Source organism: Candoia aspera, chromosome 1 (genome assembly GCF_035149785.1).
Source record: "Candoia aspera isolate rCanAsp1 chromosome 1, rCanAsp1.hap2, whole genome shotgun sequence".
Classification (NCBI taxonomy): Eukaryota; Metazoa; Chordata; class Lepidosauria; order Squamata; family Boidae; genus Candoia; species Candoia aspera.
Window position 1 is genome coordinate 34271889 of NC_086153.1, and position 26701 is coordinate 34298589.

General features: G+C 37.8%; 1 protein-coding gene across 10 annotated transcripts in view; it reads left to right on the plus strand.

Annotated features, from left to right (window-relative positions):
• NRXN1 (neurexin 1) overlaps positions 1–26701 on the plus strand; it is a 1050871-nt gene that overhangs the window by 424094 nt on the left and 600076 nt on the right. For all 10 annotated transcript variants that reach the window (XM_063301563.1, XM_063301572.1, XM_063301615.1 and 7 more), the window contains 2 exons: positions 4110–4548; positions 15999–16382. In XM_063301563.1, coding sequence (XP_063157633.1) covers positions 4110–4548; positions 15999–16382 — 823 coding nt within the window. The remainder of the gene's footprint in view (positions 1–4109; positions 4549–15998; positions 16383–26701) is intronic.

Genomic DNA, 26701 nt, shown 5'->3' on the forward strand with positions numbered 1-26701 from the left:
AGAAAATGTAGAAGCAGTGAAAGACTTTGTATTTCTAGGTGCGGATGACTGCAGATGCTGATTGCAGTCAGGAAATCAGAAGACACTTAATCCTTGGGAGAAGAGCAATGACAAATCTCGATAAAATAGTTAAGAGCAGAGACATCACACTGACAACAAAGGTCTGCATAGTTAAAGCAATGGTGTTCCCTGTAGTAACATATGGCTGCGAGAGCTGGACCATAAGGAAGGCTGAGAGAAGGAAGATAGATGCTTTTGAACTGTGGTGTTGGAGGAAAATTCTGAGAGTGTCTTGGACTGCAAGAAGATCCAACCAGTCCATCCTCCAGGAAATAAAGCCAGACTGCTCACTTGAGGGAACAATATTAAAGGCAAAACTGAAATACTTTGGCCACATAATGAGAAGACAGGACACCCTGGAGAAGATGCTGATGCCAGGGAGAGTGGAAGGCAAAAGGAAGAGGGGCCGACCAAGGGCAAGATGGATGGATGATATTCTAGAGGTGACGGACTCATCCCTGGGGGAGCTGGGGGTGTTGACGACCAACAGGAAGCTCTGGCGTGGGCTGGTCCATGAAGTCATGAAGAGTCTGAAGCGACTAAACGAATAAACAACAACAACCAGTAGCACAGAATACCTTTCTTCCATGTAGATTGGCAATAGTCAACAAATACGTTGGGAAAAGGTTCAGGTATCAGGCATTGCAACTGAATGAGCATTACTGACACCTGTGGAGGAAAGAAACCTCTATCTGAAATGAGATAAACTGATAATCTGGTGAGGAGATGGTGCAGAAACGATTCAAGTGTTTCAGCTTGCACACAAGTTTACTTAACAGTGGGTAGTCAATGTGCTTTATTCAGATTTTTTTGTTAAACCATGGCTTATTGTGATGTGTGAATCTAATTACTGAGACTAAGAGCAAGTTAACTTTTTACAGATTTATATGGTACTGAAGGTAAATGCATATTTCTTTTTCTCATTAACCTATGAATTGAACTATAAATGTATGCTAGATAAAAGCTGATATTTTTAGTGCAGCTCTGAGATTGCCATGATACATAGGTTACTTTGTGTTTGACCATTTTTAAATTCAAACTGAACTTATTTGCCTAATGTAAGCCACAATATTTTAAATATTAATATATTTCCATTAAACCCCTAATAGTTTTAAATCATATTTTACATAATTTTACATTAGTTATCACAGAAAGGTATAAAGACACTAAAACCTGCTCTGACCAACAAATGAATACCTTATATCTTCTCAGATTATAGTAGGCATTGCCAGTATGGTTTCATATATGTATCAGCAACCATATTTATTTGTTTTGCCTAACAACAGCCAATCTCTAAGATGACAAGACAATAAGTATGGATATAGCACAGAATAGAACAAAACCAAAATAATGAACTTTAAAAGTCAATGTTAAATGATGGGAGATCCTGGGCAAGAATGATGAAAAACATAAATTTTACATCATTCTTTCAGGCAAATTAAAATTATAATTGAGTCAAGACTTCTGGAGAGTTGCTGGAGAGCACACCCCAGGTTGTGCCCCATAGTATAAAATACCTTGATTATGTTGATTATGTGCCATCAAGTTGGTGTCGACTTTTAGAGACCACATAGATTTTCTCTGTGATGCTCTGTCCCTAAACTGTACTCTCAGGCCTTCCAGTGGTTCACCCATTGCCACTGTGACTGAATCCTTGTGACTGTTCATGATCTTCTCTTTCCTTCCACCTTTCCCAGCATTAGAGTCTTTTCCAAAGAGCTGTGTCTTCACATAAGGTGCCCAAGGTTGGATAATTTGAGCCTGGTAATTTGTGCTTCGAGTGAGAACTATGGGTTGACTTGTTCGATGAGCCATTTGTTTATTTTCTTGGTTGTCCACTGTATTCTTAGAAGTCTTCTCCAACACCAAAATTTGAAAGTGTCAATATTCTTCCTATCCTACTTCTTCAAAGTCCAACTTTTGCTTCCATAGAACATCACAGTGAATACCATTTCTTGCACTATTCTGATCTTTGTAGGTATACTCACTTCACAGCATTTGAATATCTTTTCCAAGGCCTTCAAGGCTCTACCAAGTGCTAGTCTGTGGGGTATTTCCAGACTGCTTGTTTCTTTACTGTTGATGGTTGATTCTAAAGGCAGAAGCTACAGTATCTACCATTTCAATATCTTCTTTGCCAATTCTAAGGCTGGTTTTTGTTGTGCCTGTTGTTATTAGTTTGGTCTTCTTTATACTAATTTTAGTCCTATTTTTTCACTCTGATACTGCCTTATCAGCCTTATCTAATTTCTTTGCCAACCTGGAGCCAGTCATTTTAACTGTAGCCACACATATTCCAACTAATATTTTTAGTTTCCTTGGTGATTATGAGCGAAAATAGCTTCATTGTGGTTGAATATTTAGAGACATATGTTTTTGTCACTATAAGGAAGAACATTATCTCATCTGGGGATATAGACACACTGTGATTTCCATGTTATAAAATATATCAGTCCTGCTTGAAATAGTTACTATAAAGCATAGTTCTCAAATTTAGTGCTTTGGGAATATGCATGAATGTCAACTGTCAGATTTCCCATACTTTCTGAGAGCTGCAATTTCAACAAATGTAAACTAGTGTAAAATGAAGCATTTTAGCATGAAAATCCCAACCTTCACTTTTACAGTAATGAGATTTTTGCTTGGAATAACTAAGCAGGACATTGGTCTTGGAGTCTCAGTGGTCAACTCAATTAGAATGTCAATCCAGTGTGCAGCTGCCATAAAAATGGAAAAATCCGTGTTTGGAATCTTAGAAAGGGAATTGAAAATAGAACTGCCAATATCATAATGCCATTATATAAACCTATGGTGAGACCACATTTGGAGTATTGTGCACAATTCTAATCACTGCATCTTAAAAAGGAAACTATAAAATTAGAGAATATGCACAAACACACACAACAAAAGGTCACTGATGGAGCAACTCTCCTAAAAGGAAAGACTACAGAAATCAAGGCTGTTTAGGTTGAAATGAAGGAGACTAAGGGGAGGCATGATAAAGGTATGTAAAATCATCTGTGGTATTTGTTATGTGAATCAAAACAAATTCTCAGGGGTAGAACTGAAAGTCATCCACTGAAACTAAACATAGAGAAATTCAGAACAGACAGGCAGGATGGAGGAGGATTGGCTCTCAATAGCTATTAATATCAACGATTGCTTATAGGGGTGTACGTGAACCAGAAAATATATTTTAAGTCCAGAACGAACAGTTGTATTCTGGAAGTTCTGCAGAGCAGTTTTCGTTTAGCTGTGACTGGGTTAGGGTTTAGCTGGGAGAAAAAAACTAATACTTCGAATGTTTTGAATTTTGGCTAGAACAACATTTTGGGGTTGCTCAGAATGATTTTATAGGGTGAGTACTGCCAGGCTGGTATAAATCAACCCAGATTCAAACTTCTTAGAGTTTAAGTGTAGAAATTAAAAGGATATCCTCAGATTAGTCAACCATTAAGTGAGACTATTTTTGTCATTGTGCTATTTCTCCCAGAGTGTTTTTATTTATGTCTTAATTCTTGTACCTAAGGAAGAAGTGACCATGTATATGTTCAGACTTGATATTGCATCCATGGAACTTTTCAATTAATTACTATTATAAAGGCAAGTTATTGCAGTTGAAATTATTAATAAGAAGTCATGATCTTTTATAGGGAGATGGAATAAAGAATTGAAGCCCTAGCCCCATATATGCATTTAGCTATTGTTTTAGTTCAATGCATAATGGAGGGAAGTGGATGGAGCAAAATTTCATTAAGTTGGTAGTTTGTTCTTAGCTGAAGGAATGAAAGAATGAAGTAAATTTTGTTGTAGTTTACCTTTCAGAGTCTTAAACTGCAGGATGAGTTCCAATCAGAGACTGAAATTCTGGTTCAGGACATGGCTTCAGAGAGAGGGGGGCAGATGTTCCAATTTATGTGAAATTTACAAAATATGTTACTTAATCTGATAACATGAAGCTTTATAAAATGTGAGGCTGTAATTACTGAAGGTAATATTCAGATTTCTTTATATAGTCCATTCTGGTAATTACTGTGCTTTGCTTGTAGGTTGTTTATAAAAACAATGATGTAAGACTGGAATTGTCTCGACTGGCCAAACAAGGAGATCCTAAGATGAAGATCCATGGTGTCGTGGCATTTAAGTGTGAAAATGTGGCAACCTTGGATCCAATCACTTTTGAAACACCAGAATCCTTTATTTCTTTGCCAAAATGGAATGCCAAAAAAACAGGCTCAATATCCTTTGACTTTCGCACTACTGAACCCAACGGGCTGATTCTCTTCAGCCATGGCAAACCACGACATCAGAAAGATGCCAAACATCCACAAATGGTTAAAGTTGACTTCTTCGCCATTGAGATGCTTGATGGGCACCTCTACCTGCTTTTGGACATGGGATCTGGAACAATTAAAATAAAAGCTTTACAGAAGAAAGTGAATGATGGAGAGTGGTACCATGTTGACTTTCAAAGAGATGGACGATCTGGTGAGTTTTAACAAAAATGCTCATGAACTTTAATTCCTCTATAGTATAAGAAAAATGCAAGAGAAAAATTATTATTACTCTAGTGCAGTAAAGCAACTTATATTTTGAAATATTCAATTATTTTTAATTATTTATCTTGCTGAACAAGTTAAAGGGTTTGGAAAGTATTCAGCAGATAATCAAATGTTGATAATTTTGTAAGTATTTTCAATATTTAGGAAGTGGAACTCACATATACTGCCCCAACACAAAATACTGAACAGGGCTTGCAAATCCTTCCCTTGCAGGACCTTAAGTGGTTTCAATTACATTGCAAGTGGGACAGATAGAAATCAGCTCAGCATCATAGGAACACAGAGCTCCAGAATAGTTATCAGTTTGAATCCTCATGTGAAAGTGACATTATTCAGACAAAATTTTAAACACAAAATAACATAATAAGAGACTTGAGAACCACTGATATCCTTTTCATCACAAATGAAGTGACTTCATTTTTCTTCAGGTATAGAACTGATGCATTAGTAGTTGTATATTGTTCATTTTTTTTCAAAAATATTAATTCTGTTGAGAAGGAAATTATGAATGAGGAATTGGCACTGAATGAATAATAATGCATTAAGAAGATGCATGTATACATGAATAAAACGTAAAGGATCACTAGTGTGATTATATATATGATAAAATACAGTCACATCATGATTGCTTTCATTGTACTTTAAGTTCTTCATATGTTTTGTGGATTAATCCCTGCCAAGGAAAAGAATCAAATCAGAGGTGCATCAGATTTTTATGGGATGTTTTTCACAACAAATATTACATTCTGAGATGTGCACAACTTATTTTGCAGGATTCTTCTACAAAAATCTACAAGTAAAAATGAAATAGCACACCTAACCTTTCCTCATTTCTTGGCACAGTATTTTCCAAGAGAGTAAAGTATCTTTTAAGCTGGTAGTTCCAAATGCAATTTTAAAAGATTACTGTGTCATCTATGTGCATGTCGCAAACTGGCAGAACCAAGAGGTCAGGAGTTAGTCAAAAGTCCTCCTATGCATACATGTAGCTCATCTTTTCTGTATTTGTCTAGTAAAGAGCACAAGTTTTATGCTGTTTACTCAGAAGTTAATTGTAGTGTAATTATTTCATGTTTCTAGGAAATATGAAAAAAAAATATTTTTCATATTAAAAGAAGCCAGGATGAAGTGAAAGAGGCCATGGATGAGATAAAATTGCATTGAAGAGAATGTTGTAAAAATGTAATCAAAACAGAACAAGGAATAATTAAGACTAAGAGGGAGAAAAACTGCAGGGTGATTTTGATAGAAACAAAAATGTTTCAGACATTGGTGAGGAGAGCTAAACAAGGAGTGTCCAGAGAATGAACAGAATTAAAAATAAGAGTGATTAAATGATCTGGGATGAAACTTGAGTGAGGAAATGCTGAAGGAGTCTTTAAAGATGAGTAGAATGATAGTGATATGTTGAAGGATAAAACTATAGCGAATGCATCCGTGTCCATGGAAAAGGAAGTCATAAATGCTATGAGAAAGTTGAAAAAGGGTAAAAATGAAAGTGTATATAGTACAACTGGAGAAATGCTAAAATGTGGATATGGTTTGTTTATAGGGTGGCTGTGTAACTTGTTTAATATTCATATAAAGACTACTGTATATTTCATGCCCAGCAACTGGAAGAATGCAGTTGTTGTTCTTTTCTACTAAGAAAAAGCAATAAAAAAAAATATGGAAATCACTCCACTCATGGTAGATGGTGGAAATGCTAAAGACTCAGATGAGCAATGGAAGAGGGAAGAATCTGACAAAAGCGGCATCTTAACAGAGCTGATGCTGCCCCTATTTCCTTTCATTCCCTCTGCTACTGCCTGATGTAACAGTTGCTGCCAGGTCTCAGTATTAGTAAGCAGACTTGTTAAAATGAAATTGCTGAGATAATGAATATAATTGAAGAGGCTCATTAACTCATACCTATGGGAAATGTTTGTCTGTTACTGCACTGCCAACCTTGCAGTAAAGCAGAGGGGAGGAGGTTGAAAGTGGGATGTTGGAAATCCCACAAAAGCATTCAGCAAAGCTTTGCTCTCGGGGGCTTTTGCAACATGTCAGTATTGTATTAATAATTGGGCTATGAGGCTACTTGAACACTTGAATGTTTTGTTAAAATCTTCACGACATGTTAAAAAAAGAAAAACCTTCACAAGTGTTCTCTTAACCAAGCTGCTATTCATCCTTCTGGAAAATCATGATCATGCTTTAGAATCAGAGAAGAAATTTAGTATGGCCAAATTCTACTTATGCCTGCCAGTGTAAAACAAACTATATAAACAGTCTTTTCACTGCTAAGCCTATATTTAACAGCTACAATGTCATTGTAATTTTGAATTAAAATCAGAATTCCAGTTTAAGTGCTAGAAATTATAGGGTAGAACAGGGCTTTTTTTCAGAGTATATAATTAGAAGTTTAGAATAATCACAGTCTCACTCAGAGTAGCATTTTCCAGATATCCATTTCATTGTTGAAAGTGTTTCTCTCCTTTTCTCTGTCCCCTTATGCCATCTAGGAGTTGCTATATATACATATACATATAGTATATTTGCAGTCAAAAATAACTGAAAACATTGTCCTTACTTTCTAGAGGTAAACAACTATATTATACTTTCCAACTTATTCGAGTACTTTTCAAGTTAGTACACTCTTCCTGATCCATGGAACCCCAAGGATTTGGGGATAGATGCCCTAACTAGATGTCTGTAAACAGTAAAAACCCAGGTCATGGCCAAATCATCATGATGACAGAGTGAATAAAACACCAGGTTCTAAAAAACTGCTCCTTGGGAATCAGTCCCCTCCTTGGTTTGAAGTCTGGTGTGTCTTGTAACTATTTAGCCAGAGTAAGCATGTTTCTATAATTACGGCTTTCAAGGTTTTGTTCATTCAATTTCCAGAGATTCTTTCATAGATGAGGAGCAGATGCAGAGCTGCCCACATTTTAAAATCAGAAATAGGAGCAGTGCTATTTCTCACCTGCCATGACATCCAAAAAATGTTGCTCCCTCCTCCTCTCTGTTAATGGTTTTCCTACTAACAGATTAAGGTGCTATTGTATCTAATCATTTTGGCCGGGTGCAGAGGTTGAATTCAACTGCCCCCTTTTCGAATGTTAATTATTGCACCTGGGGGGAGGAACCTGCCCGGACTTGTTTCAGTTCCTCTTTCTCTTCTGTACAGACATGTAGCAAGCCAGGTAGCTCTCAATGAGAGCTAAGTCCTTTAAATATGTTTTGCTTTTGTTTGCTTTCTGTAAATAAATTATTTTTATAGATATGCCTGGTGTGTGTGACTTTTCTGATCTCTCCTGGGCTAAAGGCTTTCCCAGCATTCTGCCAACACTCTCCCTGTATATATTGTCTTTCAAGGAATTGACTTAATTTAGAGCCAGTTAAACAAGACAGCATTTATTTAGGTTTATTTCATTATGCTTTTACCAGAACGTTTTCTAGCCCAATGCTGAAAAGGTTTTGAGAAACACATTCCAAATTTGATGGGGACAAAATTAAAGTGGAAAGAGCCAACTCCAAAAAGAAACTTCCAAAATAAGCCAGGATCTTGGTCACATTTACCTTTCCCCTGCATGCCTATTCAGAAGTGAGAAAGAGGATCAACTGGAAAATCTACTCCTGGGTATGCCCACTCAGAAAGAAGTATCACTTGATTTGATGCAATTTATTCCCAGGAAAGCAAGTATAAGGGCCCTTTCCCATGGATGAGTTGCAGTGCTCTCCAGCCATCCTTAAATTGGCAGAAAACTGTATCAGCATGATATTTGCTGCCCCCATTCTGATTTCTGCCTTGGCTCCATATCACTGCAATCACTGACTACCCTCCAAGGTATAGAGTGAATTATACCTAATAGATTTTAGACATTTTGCAGAAAAATGTCTTTATATGCTGTTGGCTTAAGGGGGAATATGCTACTACTATAACCAGTATAGCTAATGATCTGTTAAGACTGTCTTACACATGGGTCTTCCCAATGAAGGGAACATGGCAGAAATAAAGCTATTGGCAGGGCAAGTTTCTGCCTTGGTTAGGTGCAAGTGAAGAAATTTGTTAAAATCAAAGCCTTATTTTACAGAGGATTATGCAAAAAATGGATAAAAGCAGCAATTTCTGAAAAAATATATATTTATAAAACTCTTTACTCTCACCTCCCCTTGTGACTATTGTTTATAATATTTAAATAAAACATAATCAGGAAAAACAACCTATTTCTGCACATATCAGAACTTCACTAGAGATAGTTAGGTTCCCTTAGGAATCTCTGCAGTATTCCTAACTACTGCTTAAAACAAGTAATAAACTCAATTCAAAAGGAATAACTATTCCTAAACTGAGAATAGGAGGCAATGGCTAATGCTAACTGTCTAACCCCCCATCCCAATAAGGTGTTTAGAAGGCAGCTCTATCTCAGAATTCACTAAATACCAGAAAATTGCTCATCACATCCCCTTCTGGATGTTGATGGTGGGGAAGAGATTAACAAAGAGCATCTCTAAACTGGAATCACTATAGGAAAATACGTCCTATCCCCAGCCTTCTCAGGCATTTCAGAAGGATACCATGATTGATGATATCAAATGTCACTGACAGGACCAGAAGATCCATACTCCATTCATCCAGGTCCTAACAAGGATCATCCACCAGACCATCCAGTGCTATTTCTGTCAGAAACCCAGAAATGAATCCCTAATGGAAGTACAGGTAGACCTTGACTTAAAACCACAATAGGGACTGGAAAATGTGTTGTTAAATGGTAGATTATTAAGCGAGGCATCACATGACCACACCCGATTTTACAACATTTTTTGCTGTGCTCGTTAAGTGAATCGTGCAGTTTCCCATTGATTTTGCTTGTTGGAAGCTGTGGAGTCCTTGGTGCTCTCTGAGCCTTGTTGTTTTCTTGCAGATGTTTCATTGCTAGACTAGGCAACATCTTCAGTGTGAAGAGGGGGTGGGTCTTGCTCTCAGTTTATATACCGCGGCTTGCCCTGCTTGTGTTGGTGGGGGTGTTGTTCTCTCCTTGGGAGTTCTTTGATTGGACTGTTGTTTGCTGCTTGGTTGATTGCCTGAGTTAATAGTTCCCTGATTAGGGTGTATTGTGCTGTTTGATGGTTCCTCTGGTGTTAATCCTAGTGTTGATTTTTGCATATCTGGGTGTTGATTGCTGGCAAGGGAGTGTACTGGTCTTTTGGCTTTTCTGTTGTCTCTTTTGAATGGTATGTAAATGTTGTTTACCTCTATGTGTCTGTTGATGGCTGCTTTGTCTGAGTGCCAGGCTTCCAGGAATTCTCTGGATTTGGATTTGGCTTGGTTTAGGATGCTCACAGTTTCCCAGTTGAAACTATGGTTGAGTCTGTCCATGTGTTGTGAGATTAAGGAGTTCTTATCGTGTCTTCTGACTGTTAATTGGTGTTTGTGGATGCACTCTGCTAGTCTTCTGCCTGTCTGTCCTACATAGTGGCTGTTACAGTCTTTGCACTGTATGTTGTAAATAACTCCTGTTTTTTCTTCTTGGGCTATTGGGTCTTTTGGATTACTTAATATGTTTTGAAGAGTTTTTGTTGGTTTATGTGCTACGGTGATGCCATGTGGTTGTTAACAGTCTGTTGGTGGTTTCTGAGATGTTTCTGATGTATGGCAGTGTTATCCTTTTCATAGTTTCCATTGGTTGGGTTGTAGTGGGTTGGGTGGTGAGGCGCTTTTTGATAAAGTTGAGTGGATATGCATTTTGTTGGAAGATGCTGTACAGATGATCTTTTTATTTTTTCTGGTGTTCTGTGTTGCTGCAGTGTGTAAGTGCTCATCTGAATAATGTTCTTATGCAGCTTCTCATGGGAGGTTGGATTGTTACTTTGGTAATGGAGCACTTGGTTGGTGTGGGTAGCTTTCCTGTAGACTTGTGTTTCTAACTTACTATCATTTCCTCTACTGATGAGGATGTCCAGGAATCGTGTGTTGTTTTCTTCCTCCCTTGTGAATTTTATTCCATTAAAGATGTTATTGATGGTTTTGTGGGTTTCTTCCAGTTGTTTCTTTTGAATTATGACAAAAGTGTCATCTACATACCGGATCCATACTTTGGGTTGTGTGTGTGGGAGTGCTACCCTTTCCAGATGCTGCATTACAATCTCTGCTATGTTGGAAGCTGGCTGGAAAGGTCACAAATGGCGATCACATGACCCCTGGATGCTGCAACCATCATAAATACATGCTGCTTGCCAAGTGCCTGAATTTTGATCACATGACTGCAGGGACGCTGCAATGGTCATTAGTGCAAGGACCGGTCGCAAGTAATTTTTTTTCAGTGCCATTGTAACTTTGGTTGATAAATGAATGGTTATAAGTCAAGGACTACCTGTAAGAGCTTCACTGAAAATTTGCTGTAATGTACGTCTCACAATCTTCTTTATTTTCAAATTGCTAAAGCAGAAGTTGGAGATAAGGCAGAAATTATCCAGAACAGCCAGATCAAGAGACAACTTCCAGAGTAATTTTGGGACTGTCTTCCCAGAACAGAGACTGCCTATCCTGTGCAATCAACCCAGGAAAGGATCCTCCACTTCCGTTCACTTCCAACTGTTAAATGGGACCCAGGAAGCTCGGCTCTTCTGTGGCTGGCCCAGTTCTCTGGAATAGTCTGCCCCCCCAATGACCCCACATAGATGGCTCCACACTCTAAGCCTTTAAAAATGTGATAAAGACCCTGATCTTTTGCTGTTCTTTTGGGAGTAAAGCACCATTTGGTTGCTGGTTTTAGCTAATTTTAATGTAAAATTAATTTTAGGGCTAAATTTTAATTGTTTAAAGTTTTTTTTCAGTTTATTGTGTTTTGCTGTTTTAGATGTTAATGTGAGCCACCTAGTCAGTTGAATGTGGCTAGGTATCAGTTGTGCAGTAAATAAATACATTTCTTGTTATCAAGCCACCTTTCTCCTTAATTAGCTGATGATCACCATCATCATCATCATGCTCCCCCATTGGTAAAATGGGCATTAAATGAGCATACCTAGAGAAAACTCCCCAGGGAGAAAACAGATAATGCAAGGTAAGCCTAAAAAGAGCCGTGTGAAATTACTGGATCTGTGCTGCAAAAATCTGGATTGCCACTGCCATTTAGTGGCTGGTCAGATTTAGACTTAGTAGCCCTAACTGCAGCTGTTCAAAATTTATTGATTTAATTTGTTTGGAATCCTAGAGCTTTTTCAGAATAGGATTTTGCTCTGAGGACACTTGAAAAATTTGGTGGTGCTGTGAAATTTATGACAGTTGATATGTATGCAGATGAAGTTTTGGCAAAAGCCATAACCTGGTGAAAGAAGTAATACTCTGGTCCAATTCTTTGGTAATACTAATTAGACACAGCAATGATTTCATTAGACAGGTAAATGTTTTGACTCAGTATAAGGCAGTTAATTTTGCCTACATGTGATTTATAAAATTGTACATGTCCCCCTAAAGCCTTAGGCATGGCCCCAAGAAACCCCAAGGTTGCTATAAAAATGTATTTTTTAAAAGTGTTCAGATTAAGTATACTGCTTTAATTTTAAAGTAAATAAAAAACTGTTTTTGTTCTGACACCACCAGTTTCTTTGTCTTAGCCTCACCTATTTTTGTAGTGCATCCCCTAATAAGCTACTCAAAGATCAAATGTAGCCCTAAGCCTAAAAAAAAAAAGTATATTCTGATTTACAGGAACTTGTCCCAGATGGATTGCTAGTCCCAGAAAACAATTAATGAGAACTGCTTTTTACTGCTATGCACTTCCACAGAGCTTAAAAGGACCACTAAGAGCTTTTGATTAACCTGTTGTGCCTTCCCTTTTATCCTCTTCACCACTGCACTTCTTGCTTTTACATTTTTTTCTGACACTCCCAGAATCCATTATTGGTCAAACTCCAAGAAAACAAGAATAATATGCATGCCAGAATGTCTGCATTTTGCAAGATGTTGTGATCTGATCCACTGGTAAAGATAGATACACACAGAGACACACACACACAAATCTGCATTAAGTAAAAGCATGCACAAAAAGTCATCACCTTTATGTCTAAATAAGTATAGGTTTTAGATTTCAAAGAGAACTTCAAATAACTTTATATTCCGTTAAACAAGCATGCTAATTGTTTCCCAGGCTTAAGCTTCCTCCTTAAGTAAATGAAGCAATAGAGGAAAGATTGTTGTTTTACTAATAACAGATCCACACACAATATACAACTAAATTGTTTCACAGTAACCATCTCAGGGTGATTCTGCTGTAGATTGTTAAGGGTTTTGATAATGTTCTACTGAGCTGTGACCTTATTTTCAGCTTTGGCCCCTTCACATGCAGCATTTGCTCTAATCTGGCACTGGTGCAGTGCTGTTGTCTTCTTCCGGTAAGGTAAACCTTAGGTGCTGTCTCAGTTTCCACTGATTTCATAGGCACATCTGTGCATTTCTCTTGGCAACAGTGCAGGAGTAGTCCTTGACTTCTTCTAGGATGTTTCTCAACTTCCCACTATACCTCTGGTGTTTCCTGGAAGCCTCCCATCCAAGCACTAACCAGGCCTAACCCTGCTAAAGTTCTAAGTTTAGACAAGATCAGCCAAGCATCGCCACCTGCTACCTAGATTCTTTAAGGAGACGAGATGAGACAGCAACATTTCTGTTTTGGGATTTGCAATACTGGAGCTTGTGGACTCCTTTTTTTTTTTTTTTTTCACAGTAACTTTTGCCTCTCCCTGCCTCACAACCTCTGGGTTCAAGCAAACCATTACTCTCTCCCTACACCTGCCCACCGCCGCCCCCACCCCAACTTCCATATACGGGCTCTGTGTTGCATTCTATAACTATAATTGCAGCTGTTGGGAAAGCATCTGTTGCAAAAGGATGGTATTATGCCACCATCACAGATTTCAGTGGGATGTAGTAAGCAAGAATAGTAATACTTTGACAGGCAGCTTTTCTCTTGCACCAATTTTGTTTGCTTTTTTTATGCAAAGTGGCCAAATAAACACATTTCAGCATATATTGAAAACAGGGGGAGGGATAGTAGCAATTATCGTTTCCCTTCTGGGTGGGAGAGAGATGGGGAGATGTCCATTACTCCAAGAGTGTCTGTAGCTTGGGGCACTAAACTGACATGATTTCTGCAGTCTCCAATTTGTGGGCTGGAGGGAGCACTAATTGCCTCGTAGCATTCTCTGCCTCTTCCCACCATTGTGAGGTTGGCAGGAATGAAGGTGATCATACAGAGGGTTTCAAACACTTTGGAGGGATTGTGGGGTGGATATGACATTGTATGGAACACGCCTCTTTTTAGAAGTATATTTAATATATTGCATTTCATGGTTCATGGCTAGAACTCAGAGTCTTTCTGGGAAAGTTAAGAAGAGCTGGAGACACATGGCCTTTTGAAATTCACTATCAAATTTGTGGGCAATGAAATTGGCCTCTCACTGGCTTCAGAGGCTCGTAACTAAATATGTGCAAGGGCACCATTCTCTAGACATGCACATTTCTCTACAATTCTCCAATGCATAAATTTCTAAAGCAATTTTTGCTGTCTCAAATCAAATGACAACGGATGGAAAAGAAATAGGATTTTTTTTCCTGCCCACTATTAGCATGAGGAAGGTTTGCATACAGGAAATAAAAGACCCATTGGAGGAAATGCTCCAGCTGGCAGTATTATATAATTAACAAAATCAGTTATTGTCAATCAGGGATAAATCTGAATTAAAATATATACTTTGAAAATCAAAGAGATTTAGACGTAGGTCCTGCTTCTTTCATTTTTCTCTGCTTTGTAAACATTTTTTCTGTGTTTGGCATAATTTGCTGGCAGGGGTACAGCACTACTTAACAGTTCAATTCTACTACAACCTTATGTATGTCTCCTCAGAAACTACAGCCTGTACAGGTTTATTTTTAGGAAAGCAAATTTTAGACATCTTGCCTATACAATTGGCAATATTTAGGTTTGCAGCTTTGATTTAGGAAAATGTTCAAAATTTTAGTTTTTATAAACTCAGTAGAGAAACCAACTCTTTTGCAACTCTGGCCTGAGAGGTGCAGCTTTAGACAAACGTCCTTCAACTGATGTTGCTATTATTTAAGAATCTTTGATGAAAATAAAACTGTTCAGATAATTAGAAAAAAAGTTTAGGGAAAAGGAGATTGATTTGTTCAGATGTCTCATTTTTTTTATCAGTTCTTATTTGCCTAAGGATTTCAGGAGGAGCAGGCTGTGTTATAAATGTTAAATAAATAGAATAACAGATTATGAAGGTTCCAAATGGCAATCTCAGTCACAGATTGTTCAACTACTGCTGCTCTATGTGTCCCCCAAGAATAGAACAGATGAATTGTGGAAATGTGCTTAGAACAGGGGAATACTCACTCGGAAATTCATATTTAATATTTAAGATCAAATAATTTCAATGTAAGAAGCAGCTGGAAATTCTCAGATCATGTTTTGATCCTAGTGCTCTTTTCCTCTCTCATTTGTCCTGAAATTAGCAGTGGAGCCCTGGTTCGGGTACCATCTCATCTGAGACTGCAAAGTGTCAGATGTCTCAGTTGACATTCCATAATGCCCTTTTCCCATACTTACACTGGTTACTTTTTAATTTGTTCTTAATGATTCTGGATCTCTTCACTGCTGTTTTTTTTTTTTTTTTCATTTTAAGTTATTTTATACAGTAGTAGTACATGAGGAAACGTTCATTTCATTTTCCTGGGATTTTTTTTTCTTTCTGTTTTATTTGTTTTGTTTCCAATTTCATAAAATTCATTAAGTGATCCATTTGCCCATTAGTAACAAAGAAAAACCATCTAGAAGTTTGCTGTCTGTAATTTTTGTCTCCCATTCACATGATACAAGTATTCAAGCATTGATTGACTGGTTGATCAATAAATGGTCTTACCTCTTAGAAGAAAAAGCATAGCATAGTACAAAATGTGCCATCTTGATACCAGTAAATACAGATGATCAAATTATATGGTATAAAGTAATTAGACTGGTTTCATCACACAATCTTGTGTAATACCTACTATGCTAGAAAATCAATATACCCTCTTGCAAACATACTGTAGAAAATTGCCTTTTTAAATTACAAATAAAACAAATGAACGAACTGTAGAACTATCATTCATTCCACATGATTAATTCTTACAACAATAATTGAATGGGTTATTTCTACTATTATTTTTTTAATCATTTATTCAAGGTTCTATTTTTCCCCAAATAAATGCATGTGACCTTAACAATATTTATCATAAGTACTTTGGGGCAGGGCATTATTTTGGCTAGAAATGCAATATAAATACCAATAATAAATAGTTAAAGGATGTTGTCTCAAATAAAGTACTTATGTTTTGTTCCTAAATAGGTACTATTTCTGTCAACACGATGCGTACTCCGTATACTGCGCCAGGAGAAAGTGAGATCTTGGACCTAGATGACGATTTGTACCTTGGAGGTTTGCCAGAAAATAAAGCTGGCCTTGTCTTTCCAACAGAGGTCTGGACAGCCCTTCTAAATTATGGCTACGTGGGCTGCATTCGAGACTTGTTTATTGATGGCCAAAGCAAAGATATCCGTCAGATGGCAGAAATCCAGAGTACATCTGGGGTGAAACCCTCATGTTCAAGAGAAACAGCAAAGCCCTGTCTAAGCAACCCTTGCAAAAACAATGGTGTGTGTAGAGATGGCTGGAACAGATATGTCTGTGATTGTTCTGGTACAGGTTACCTGGGCAGATCATGTGAACGAGGTAGGTCACTGTCTTCAGACCTTTGGTTTGCGAAATGAGGAGAGAATGAAGTGAAACAATCATGTACATTCTACTGATCTAATTTTTTTTTCTGCATTGTACAGTTCTATGGATAAAACATTTGGTGGGTAACAAAAATTAATCTATAAAGCACTGAATGAAGCAGTGGACAAAACATTCCATTGAGAAAATGATCTAATCTTCAAATACAAATTATTACTAAATGGAATAAAGTGATTTAGAATCTTTTTCTCTAATTTCTTCAAAAAGTGGTACATAAGGAGGGTTTGCGTGAAGGGTGATATTATTAAAATATATGTGTTGTTCATTGCCTTCTAATAATTTGGAACAACTTGCCTGAATTATTTTGATGGTTATGAGAACCAAGAAAGTGTCAAATAGATCTTGCAAGATTGATTAGATAAATAATGAGATTTATGACGAATATTATATCAATAGTATAACTATAAAGCTATCAACAATAAAAACACTTTGCAAGAGTAGTTTGCTTCAAAGTTATTTTGAGTGAAGTGCTCCTTCAAAGTGGTTTCATGAAACAACATAATCCCCTGCTTCTAAACAGTGAAGTAAATGTACTGTGTTGTTTTATTTTATGTCAATTTTGGGACATTTTCCAGAATGTCTAGGAGCTAGAAGAGGCTTCTGTCCATGGAAGTGCCAGAAAAAGTCCAGAATCAAAATGAAGTGTCTCAGGCAAATTGCATCATCACTGCACTCCCCTGACACATTGCAATACTTCACTGTAGAGGCCACAATGAAAGGCACTTTCCATAGACCTAATAAATAGTAATTTCTCGTAAGTTATAGGTTCCCTATTTGACCATCACACTAATACTCAAAGGAGGCAACTCATAATGATGTTGTGGTTTTCACAGGATACCAAAAGGAAGGATACTTAAGGGAATTTACAAATTATCAGTATCAACTATGGAACCAGGTTTTGGTCTGAGATTTATCAGGAAACAAGTTATTTTCTTTGGCCCACAAAGCAAAAGAAAGATCTCACTAGACAAATGAAATTATACTGTAAAGTGGGTCACGAAAATAAGTGGAAGTCTCTGGTCCTGAAAACAGGAGCAAAGTAGAAACAGCTCTATACCAATCATGAAGAATAGTTTTGTAAACTAAGTTAATGCAAGGAGTTTAAACACGTAGGCAAGGAAGAAAAAAAAAAAACTTGCTCTCCAAACATATGGACAGTAATGGACTTTCAGAAAAAGACTACTAAAGAAACAGTAGTTTGACAGGGGCATTCAGGAAGAGTCAAAACAAGGAAGACAGAAAATCCCTTCTGAGCAATATAAAGGAAATCTCCAGTAATTTTTAGAATACTTGGTTATTCTTAGATCTGTGAATCAAAGGCAGGCTTCAAGAGTCATAAGACAGATACTTCATGTAGTGTCATAAGACATTGCTGTAATGCTGCTTTTATATTTAGTATTTTCCAATTTGGGTGCTTCCAGGTACGTGGCCTTCAACTCCCAAACTACAGTACACAGTTTGGGTAAGTCTCTGTCCGAGAGGATTGGGCTATTTTCTTGCCAGCACTCTAAATCAACCAATTCAGCCATTCCCCCATAGGTTCACTGCCACCATGAAGGGTTACGATCTGATAAGCACTGTCAGATACCAGTGTTTGGGTAAGAGTAACGTGTAATGTAATTAACAGAAAGAGTATATATCTCTCCTTAGCTCAATCAGCAGAAGCCTTATTAACAATGACTTTAATAGACCTCTTGTGTCTAACTGCTTCTCAAATCTTTCTCTGTGCTATGGCATCTGGATAGAGTCTAAGGGAAATAAAAGGTATAAATTACACATGGACGGAGATCCAACACCTCTGAGGTCCTCTGTTGTAGTTCCTATCTGTAATTGATCATGTTTGCAAGACATTTTCTGACATCTACATTCTAGCTGTTGTCCCAAATGTTTCATTAACCTCAGCTCCCCAGAATACCAAGGAGCTAAGACAAGCTTTATGGTTTAATCAAAGACATTTGGGAGTGATCATCTCCAATCTTTCTGGTGGAGATGAAGATCTTATTAGGACTACTAGCTGCAACAAATTCCCTGAAAGGGTTCAGAAAATGTTCTGGATTCACAGCCCCAGAGGAAATCAGTCACATTTATTTTCTACTCCAGCAGAGGTTATAGGTAGTTTGAAGGTTCAACTTCTTCAAGTAGTGATGTGTCTGTGCCAGTAGTGTCAGAGAAAATGAATCTTTCTTTGTGTATGAGCATCCCTAAGAACAGGAATCTAGCCTGGGGAAGGATTAGTGGAGCAGGATTTTAACGTTAACAGAAAAACAAGAAAGAAAATACATGATGGGGATAGACAGAGCTACTGTAAGCACTTAGCTAGTTAATTCCTACCAGGAGGAGAGTCAAGCACAGGAGGTCGATGCGTATGTGCATTAGGAATAAAGAAGAGCCTGAGATAGCAGTGTGCTTGTCCACAGAGCTTTCCTGCCCCAACTCTGAGATGTAATCAAGAATAGGTCATCACAGTGGAGCCTCTATCTTGGGGCCAGCTTTATTTATTATCAATCAAATTTGTATGCCACCCAACTTCCAGTGATTCTGGGCAGCTTCCAGCAGAGAAAAGTACACACCCTCCTCCATTCTGATTCTCTTGGAGAAGGAACCTGAGGGAAGTCAGCAACCTGCAGAGCTCCAATTGATCCATTCCATCCCTCCCATCTAGTCATGGGTCTCTGTACCTCTGTTACAATTTCTCCTTTGCCTGCCAGAGAAAACAGAGCCTTCCTTGGCAGTCAAAGTTTTATTTTTTATTTTTTGCTTCCAACAGGAAGGTATTCCACAAGATTGATATTTCTAACTGTGCTTCCCACTACAGATTATAACCATACTGGGCTGGCACACAGTTGCAGTCTTCCACATGAAGAGGAACCCTGTGCAATCAGATTTCTCAGCAAGTGGATGACTGTTAATTTCAATTCTTTGGTACAATCTATGCTAACATTCACTACACAACACCACCAAGCCTTACATTATATTACTAATTTATCTCCTACCATACCTATTTTATTTTGTACCTAGTAAAGTAAAGGTAAAGGTTTCCCTTGACGTAAAGTCCAGTCGTGTCCGACTCTAGGGGGCGGTGCTCATCTCCGTTTCTAAGCCTTGGAGCCGGCATTGTCATAGACACTTCCGGGTCATGTGGCCAGCATGACAACATGAAACGCCGTTACCTTCCCGCCGAAGCGGTACCTATTGATCTACTCACATTGGCATGTTTTCGAACTGCTAGGTGAGCAGGAGCTGGGACGAGCAACGGGAGCTCACCCCGCCGCGCGGTTTCGAACCGCCGACCTTCCAATCGACAGCTCTATTTACAACAATATTGTACTTCCTTTTGGAATCCAATGAGTTAGCAAGAAGTGTGCTAGAGGAGGTAAACTTTACAACTACCAGTCTCTGAAAACTTAAAGAAGTCTTAGTTCATAGGAGACAGTGCTTATCTTAAACAATTTCAAAATGGTGATAAATATTCCCTTTAGTTAGGGAAGTAAGCATGAAAACCATACTTATTGGTATGTGTATTTTATATTTTTTCTTTAAAGGTAGGGAATTAAAAACTACTTCGGCCTTTCTGGGGAAAAGAGATATCATTATTATATCATTGCATCTTCATAATGAGAAGAATGTCATCAAGTTATGCATTTATGTATTTACCATCTGAACTCTGAATAATATTTATAATAATACCAATACATATTTCTCTATACATTTGAATGATGCTATATAGTGTCATTGTTACTGTTTGTGCTGTGGGAAGGGAGACTAATAGAGTTGCCAACTTTTTTTTTTCCAGAAAAATGTCTCTGATGTAGCACCATTCAAATAGGATTGCATTGCTAGTACCAAAAAGCAATTACTTTAAAGAAAATGGCAAGCCACATCCCCAGTTTTGTTTGTTTGTTTCCTGTCCCTAGAACGCTGCATTCAGCCTTGTAGTGACATTCTGGCCAAGCCTGTATTTAGGCCAAAGCAATGACAGTTGCCTAAAGATGACATATTACAGAAACTTGTCTTGTATGTTTTCCCTCACACCCCAACATAGAATTGGGCACCAATGAATTCTTAAATGTAGTCAGGAGGTCCTGGATGCCAAATGCAGGTTGCTAGGCAGGAAGCTGAAGCCTGAACCTCCAGGATAGCTTTCTCTGAAATATTATTTGTTCCACATGCAGAGCCAGCTACACAGTCAGAGTTGAAAAGTCTCAATGCATGGATGTGACAATGGTTTCTGGAAAAGGGCTTCCTAATTATTAGGCATCAGATAATCTTTTGGGAAAAGTTGGACCTGTATGGAATGGATGGGCTCCACTTGAACCAAAATGGGACCAAACCACTGGTGCTTAAAATTAAAAGAATGGCAGACCAGCTATTAATCTGAGGATGGTGCGAAAGCTGACAGAAATTGAGGAGCATCCAATTAGGAAGCAGTCATTGTTTAGGGAAGGAGTTGAAAAGAATTATGTCTGTTCTAAAGGGGAAGTGAGAGAAATAGGAGAGGGTAATGTAATCAGAGGTGATGATTTTTCAACATGGCCAAATGAAACAAGGGAATATGGCACAAACCAAAGAATCAAAATAATACAGTGAAAGATGCTTAGTATAAAGCATCAGGAGCCTGCAGGCCAAAGTGGGCAAATTGGAATGCCTGATCTTAGAAGAGGGTATATGGCCATAACTGAAACCTGGTAGACTAGGGAAAATCAGTGGGACAAGGTTATTCCTGAGTACAAACTCAATAGGAGAGACAGGGAATGGCATAGTGGAGGAGGTGTCACCTTATATGTAAGAGAGACCATTGAATCAAGTTATCTTGACATCCCCAAAGGAGCAGATCATTCAACAGAATTGCTTTGGATAAAATATCAGGTCATAAAGGTAGGTTAATACTAGGGTTATATTATTGTCACCCTAACCAAGGTGCTCAGAGAGAACTGGAGATGGAGAAGGAAATCAGAAAGGCATCCTGAAAAGGAAGCTTTGTAATTATGGGGGATTTCAATTACCCTGACTGGGGGAATATGTGTTGAAACCATGGCAGAGACATAAAATTCTTACATGCTATAAATGACTGGGCACTGAGCAATTGGTTATGAAACCAATGAGGGAGGGGGCAATACTAGACCTACTCTTAAGTAGTTCTCAAGATTTGGTGACAGAAATATACATAGTCAAACCAATTGGGAATAGTGACCATAATGCAATAAAATTCAGCATCCAAAGACAAGATAACGTACATAGCATGACCCACACAGTCAAGTTTGACTTCAAAAAAGGGTATTTCTCAGAATTGAATAGACTGATGAAAAGGAAACTCAAAGGGAAGGTGAAAAGGGCAATCTCACTCCAGAAAGCTTGGCTATTGTTTAGAACTGCAATAATAGAGGCTCTGGCATAATCAGCGGTGCACTGGAGCCAGCTCATACCAGCTTGTGAGAGTTGATTCTCAATAAGCTTAATAGCCATGGAATAAAAGGGGAGGTCCTCTTGTGGATAAGCAACTGGCTAAAAAATATAATAGAAAACAAAGAGTAGGTGTAAATGGACATTTCTCACAATGAAGAGATGTAACTAGTGAGGTCCCCCAGGGTTCTGTCTAGGACCAGTGCTTTTAAACATACTTATAAATGATCTGGAATTGGGTGTGCCTAGTGGAATAGCCAAGTTTGCTGATGACACTAAATTGTTCAGAGTGGTAAAAACAATAAGGGACTGTGAAGAGCTCCAAAGAGATCTCTGCATATTAGGGGAGTGGGTGTCAAAATGAAAGATGTCATTCAGTGTGAGCAAGTGAAAAGTAATGCATATTGGTGCTAAAAGTCCCAACTATTCATAAAAACGAATGGGAACAGAGGTAGTAGTGACCGAAATAGTGGAAATATTGGAAATAGTGATGCCAGTATTATAATGCTCTTTATGTAAAACATTGGTGCAATCACATCTGGAATATTGTATGCAGTTCTGATTGACATCCCTCAAAAAGAATATAGCAGAACTAGAGAAGGTTCAAAGGAGGGCAACTAAGAAGATCAAGGGGCAGGGCAGCTTCCCTATGAAGAAAACTTGCCATTTTTGTGGCCTTTTGGTCTAGAAAGAAGGCAAGGGAGAGGGTACCAAATTATGCATGATATGGATAAAGTGGACAAGGAGAAGCTATTTTTCCCTTTCCAAAGTACTACAACTAGAGGTCACCCAATGAAATTGAATCCTAGAAGAATCAGGACAGACAAAATGAAGTATTTTTTCATGCAATTCAACTTTGGAATTCAGTGCCATGAGATGAATGCTGGCTTGGCTGGCTTCAAAAAAGTGTTGGATCAATTCATGAATGTCATGAAGATCAAGGGCTATTAACCTTGATGGCAGTGACTGCCTCTGAAGGCCATCTGCTGGGAGACTAGTGAGCTTCCTTGTGCAGCTGGTGGGCCACTGTGAGATCAAGCTGCTGGACTAGATGGGCCAGGGGTCTGATCCAACAGGGCACTCCTTATGTTCTTATGTTATATATGCTACCCATGCATACATTTTTATTATACAAGAATTGCTTTTTAGTCAAAACTACTCCCAATGCTGCTTACACGGCTGTGAATGTCTATGTGGCAACTCCTTCAGCAACATTATACTCCCCAAATCAAGATTATTTATATTCAACCAACTAGAGATCATTTTTCTATGATCTCAGCAATTAGAAATAATTTTCTAATGATTATGTGATTATGTTGGATTGTATGCAATACTTACATGCATTGATGATGTTTTATCTGCTGCTGGGATGGATTGTCCCTCCCTCCTGCAGTCATTTCTCCTTTCTTGCAACCTTCAAATCTGTTCTATATAAAGGAAGTCCTACTGCACAAAGACAAGTTCACTCATACAACAATGACTGTAGTCTATCCTGATTATCCTATGTAGTCAATTAGATTTAGCTATGGCATGTTGCAGAATAAATTCAGAGTGAAGGTAATGATTTTGAACTTGCAATCACATTTGCCCTATCCCCCAAATTAACTTAACAATAGTTAATGAAAGCTTGAGCAAAAATCCCACCTTCTCTGTTTAGGACTTGTTGAGGCAGAGCCTCCTATTTGTGCTGCTGTAAACAAAATCACATCCTATGAAGAAACTGCTATTTCTTCTTTTAGAAAATGCAATCCTTTGGCAGAAATCCAGTTATTCCAGTGTCTCTTGATTGTTCTATTACTGGTGGACCATGCTGACAAAGGGGCTGTAACTAGACTTCAACTGAATTACAAAACTCTTCAGTTAAATAGGCATGGTGTACCACCCTGTGGCAAATTCCTGCTATTACACATGAGGTTCCACTCCCCTCTCCCCCATGCACTTCCAAAGACAAAAGTGTGGACAGCAAAGAGAGGGCTGTGAACAGAAAAATCTGTAGCTTTCCAAGTCAAAAACTAAGGAATATTTGCACAGATCATTCAGTCACTGGAAAGAGGATAACAAGCATATGCAAATCTGTAAAACAAAACAAAAAAATCTCTCTAGAAGTTTAAGAAAATGCCTCGACAAAAAGATTTGCTAAGTTTTTTTTTTCAATAAGCTGATGAATTTCTTTCTCAGGTTGCTTATCTTTCTTCTCTAAGTAGGAAAATGATTTAAGCATTTTCTCCAATTTAATTTTCTGAAACACAGATCTTCAGCTGATGGGACCAATGTTAATATGATGTACTCACAGTGTTATCTGGCTGTTTTTCCCACAGATATCTGTGTATTTATTCAGCATGTGGAATATTGTATGCTACCCTAGAGCTTCACTATCTGGAGGAAGTTATGCTCAAAGCATTTCTCTTCCTCTTTTCAATAATAATTGCATCCCAAATGGTCATGCATTAATATGATTACAACTTTTGGGATTCCAAAAACACAATATAACCATCCTCCGCTGTGGAGTTATCATACTACCCATGTGTGCCTGCTGATAAACTTTCTAGTATGCCAATAGGCACAACATCATTATAGATGTTGCATGAAATAAATGAAAAGGGCAGCAGAAGCATGTGTTCACTTCAGTGAATAAAACTCCTTCTGGAGGAATAAAGGAAAATCATGTTGGATGGAATGAGAATGTGTGAATAGTGTAAGAACCAAGGGCTATAATTAAGGAAATCTACAGGAGATGCTCACTGTTATATTTTAAACTAACTTAAGTCAGGAGCAAAATAACATGTCTACTGAATCAAAGCGGAAAACCAGTCTTCAGCATTCAGGACCCTGCAGTAGCCAATCTAATATTTGTAGAAGTCATAACCATGAGCACTATTCCTAATTCGTACAACTTTCACAAGTTGCAGCCCTCCCCTGCCTATTTCCATACAGTATCTAACATTCAAAGATACGCTGCTTTTACTACTTTGAAACAAGGAAGACCAATTTAGCTAATATTACAGGGGGCAAGAGGAAGACAGATTTTTTCCAATATGCCTTCCTATTCTCTGAAAATGGATGAGTTTCCACAAGGAAACATTATTTCTTTTCTATCCTTTTCCCCCCATTTGGATGACATCAAACACTGCAAATAATATCACATAAGAATAGCAAATAATATCATCACACTCAGGGCTCCAAGTGTGTGAATGGTCTTGTTTCTTGGTTATATTAACATCCATACATTGCTTACTTGGCAGCCATGTATATTTATTTTGTATTTATTTTGTATTTTAATTGTTTTAACTGTTTCATAGTTCTATTGTTGTAAGCCGCCCAGAGTCACTTGCTGAGATGGGCGGCTATAGAAATCGAACAAACAAACAAACAAATAAATAAATGTTGTTCTATTCATACTCACTCTTCCTTGGCAAGCTGCAGTCTTCCAAATGATTTCATGGGAATAACAAGGGACAGCATTTTCATTCTTGGCATTTGCATAGAATTAAACATTTCGCTTGAGACCCAGGAGCTGCAATATTTATGCAGAAAAAATGAACTATCAGTGATTACACTGCTTTATTTGGTCTTTGAGAAGAGCTCTGCATGAGAATCTTTCCTAGCATTAGCTCCAAGCCTGGGAGGACAGTTAGACAGCTACCTTCCCAAAAACCTGTTCAATATAACCATGTTTGGTTTTATAGCTGGTGCTGTAATGAAATGGTTCCTGCTGATCATCATTCATTTTATAGATTTCTCACTTAGACTATGCTTTAATATTGCTGGTAAAATTATGTCATTTGTTTGCTGTAACTTTTAGATACCACTTGAAGCTTTGAAACATGAGTTTCAAATTTCCTGCATTAGCTTTAATTGAGGTATAAGTAGTCTCTGTGTCTCAAGTTTAATTTTATTTTATTATTGGAAACTGGAAAGAATTTCCCTTTTCATGTATGAGAGTTCATGAAAGAAGAAGTGGCACATGGGAGTGGAGAGAAGAAAGCTATCACCAGTTTTATAGTCTTTCCCTCTCTATCTCTATGTCTGTCTGTCTGTCTCTGAAGTCGATTATAATCTAAAATGGGCTGAAGATTATGATCTTAGAAGTTTTAATGTTCTACCTTTATTTTGCTACTGCGAGCTGTGGCAGATTATGCTAAAAGTATAAACATCAGAGTAATCAGAGGATGGGCTTTGTTTGTTTATGGGAGCACTAGCAGATGGCAGGACAGATGTCATGGCAGCATAATTTGGCTTTTCTTTTTATATTTTATTGGGGCGTGGAGTACATGATTACCTTTTGGCAGCAGCTTTCACAGGTGTTCATTTTCAACAGGGTAAGAACAGCAATAAAAAGGGCAATATGCACATTGACATTTATCAGTGAAAATTATAAGGGGGTAGCAGAGGTACTAAGATGCAGGATTTTTCAGTTTGGCCTACACCTTTTTATTATTTGTATTAGATGCAAAAGAAATAGGAGGAAAAAAAGATCAAACAGCTTACATGTCTTATATGCTAAATAAAACAAGTGTTCCATAAATATTCAATTGTTAATGTGATCATTGGATCATGGTAATTATTAACAAACTAATCAGTTTATTAACAATAGGCAAAACTGGGGAATCAAGTAAACTGGTATGGACAGTCCAAATATCTAAACAGGCTTTTAACTGGATTTCAAGTGACAAAACACCTGTGCAGACCATTGTGCATACTAAAGGGATATCCTTCCAGCCTTGTAGCATTTATTATGTATTTATTTGCAGAAAACACACACACACACACACACACAGCATTCATTTCTGGTGTCTTCTGTTAGATTTCAAATAAAATAATATTAAAAAGAACATTAGTATTTAACAAAAATGATG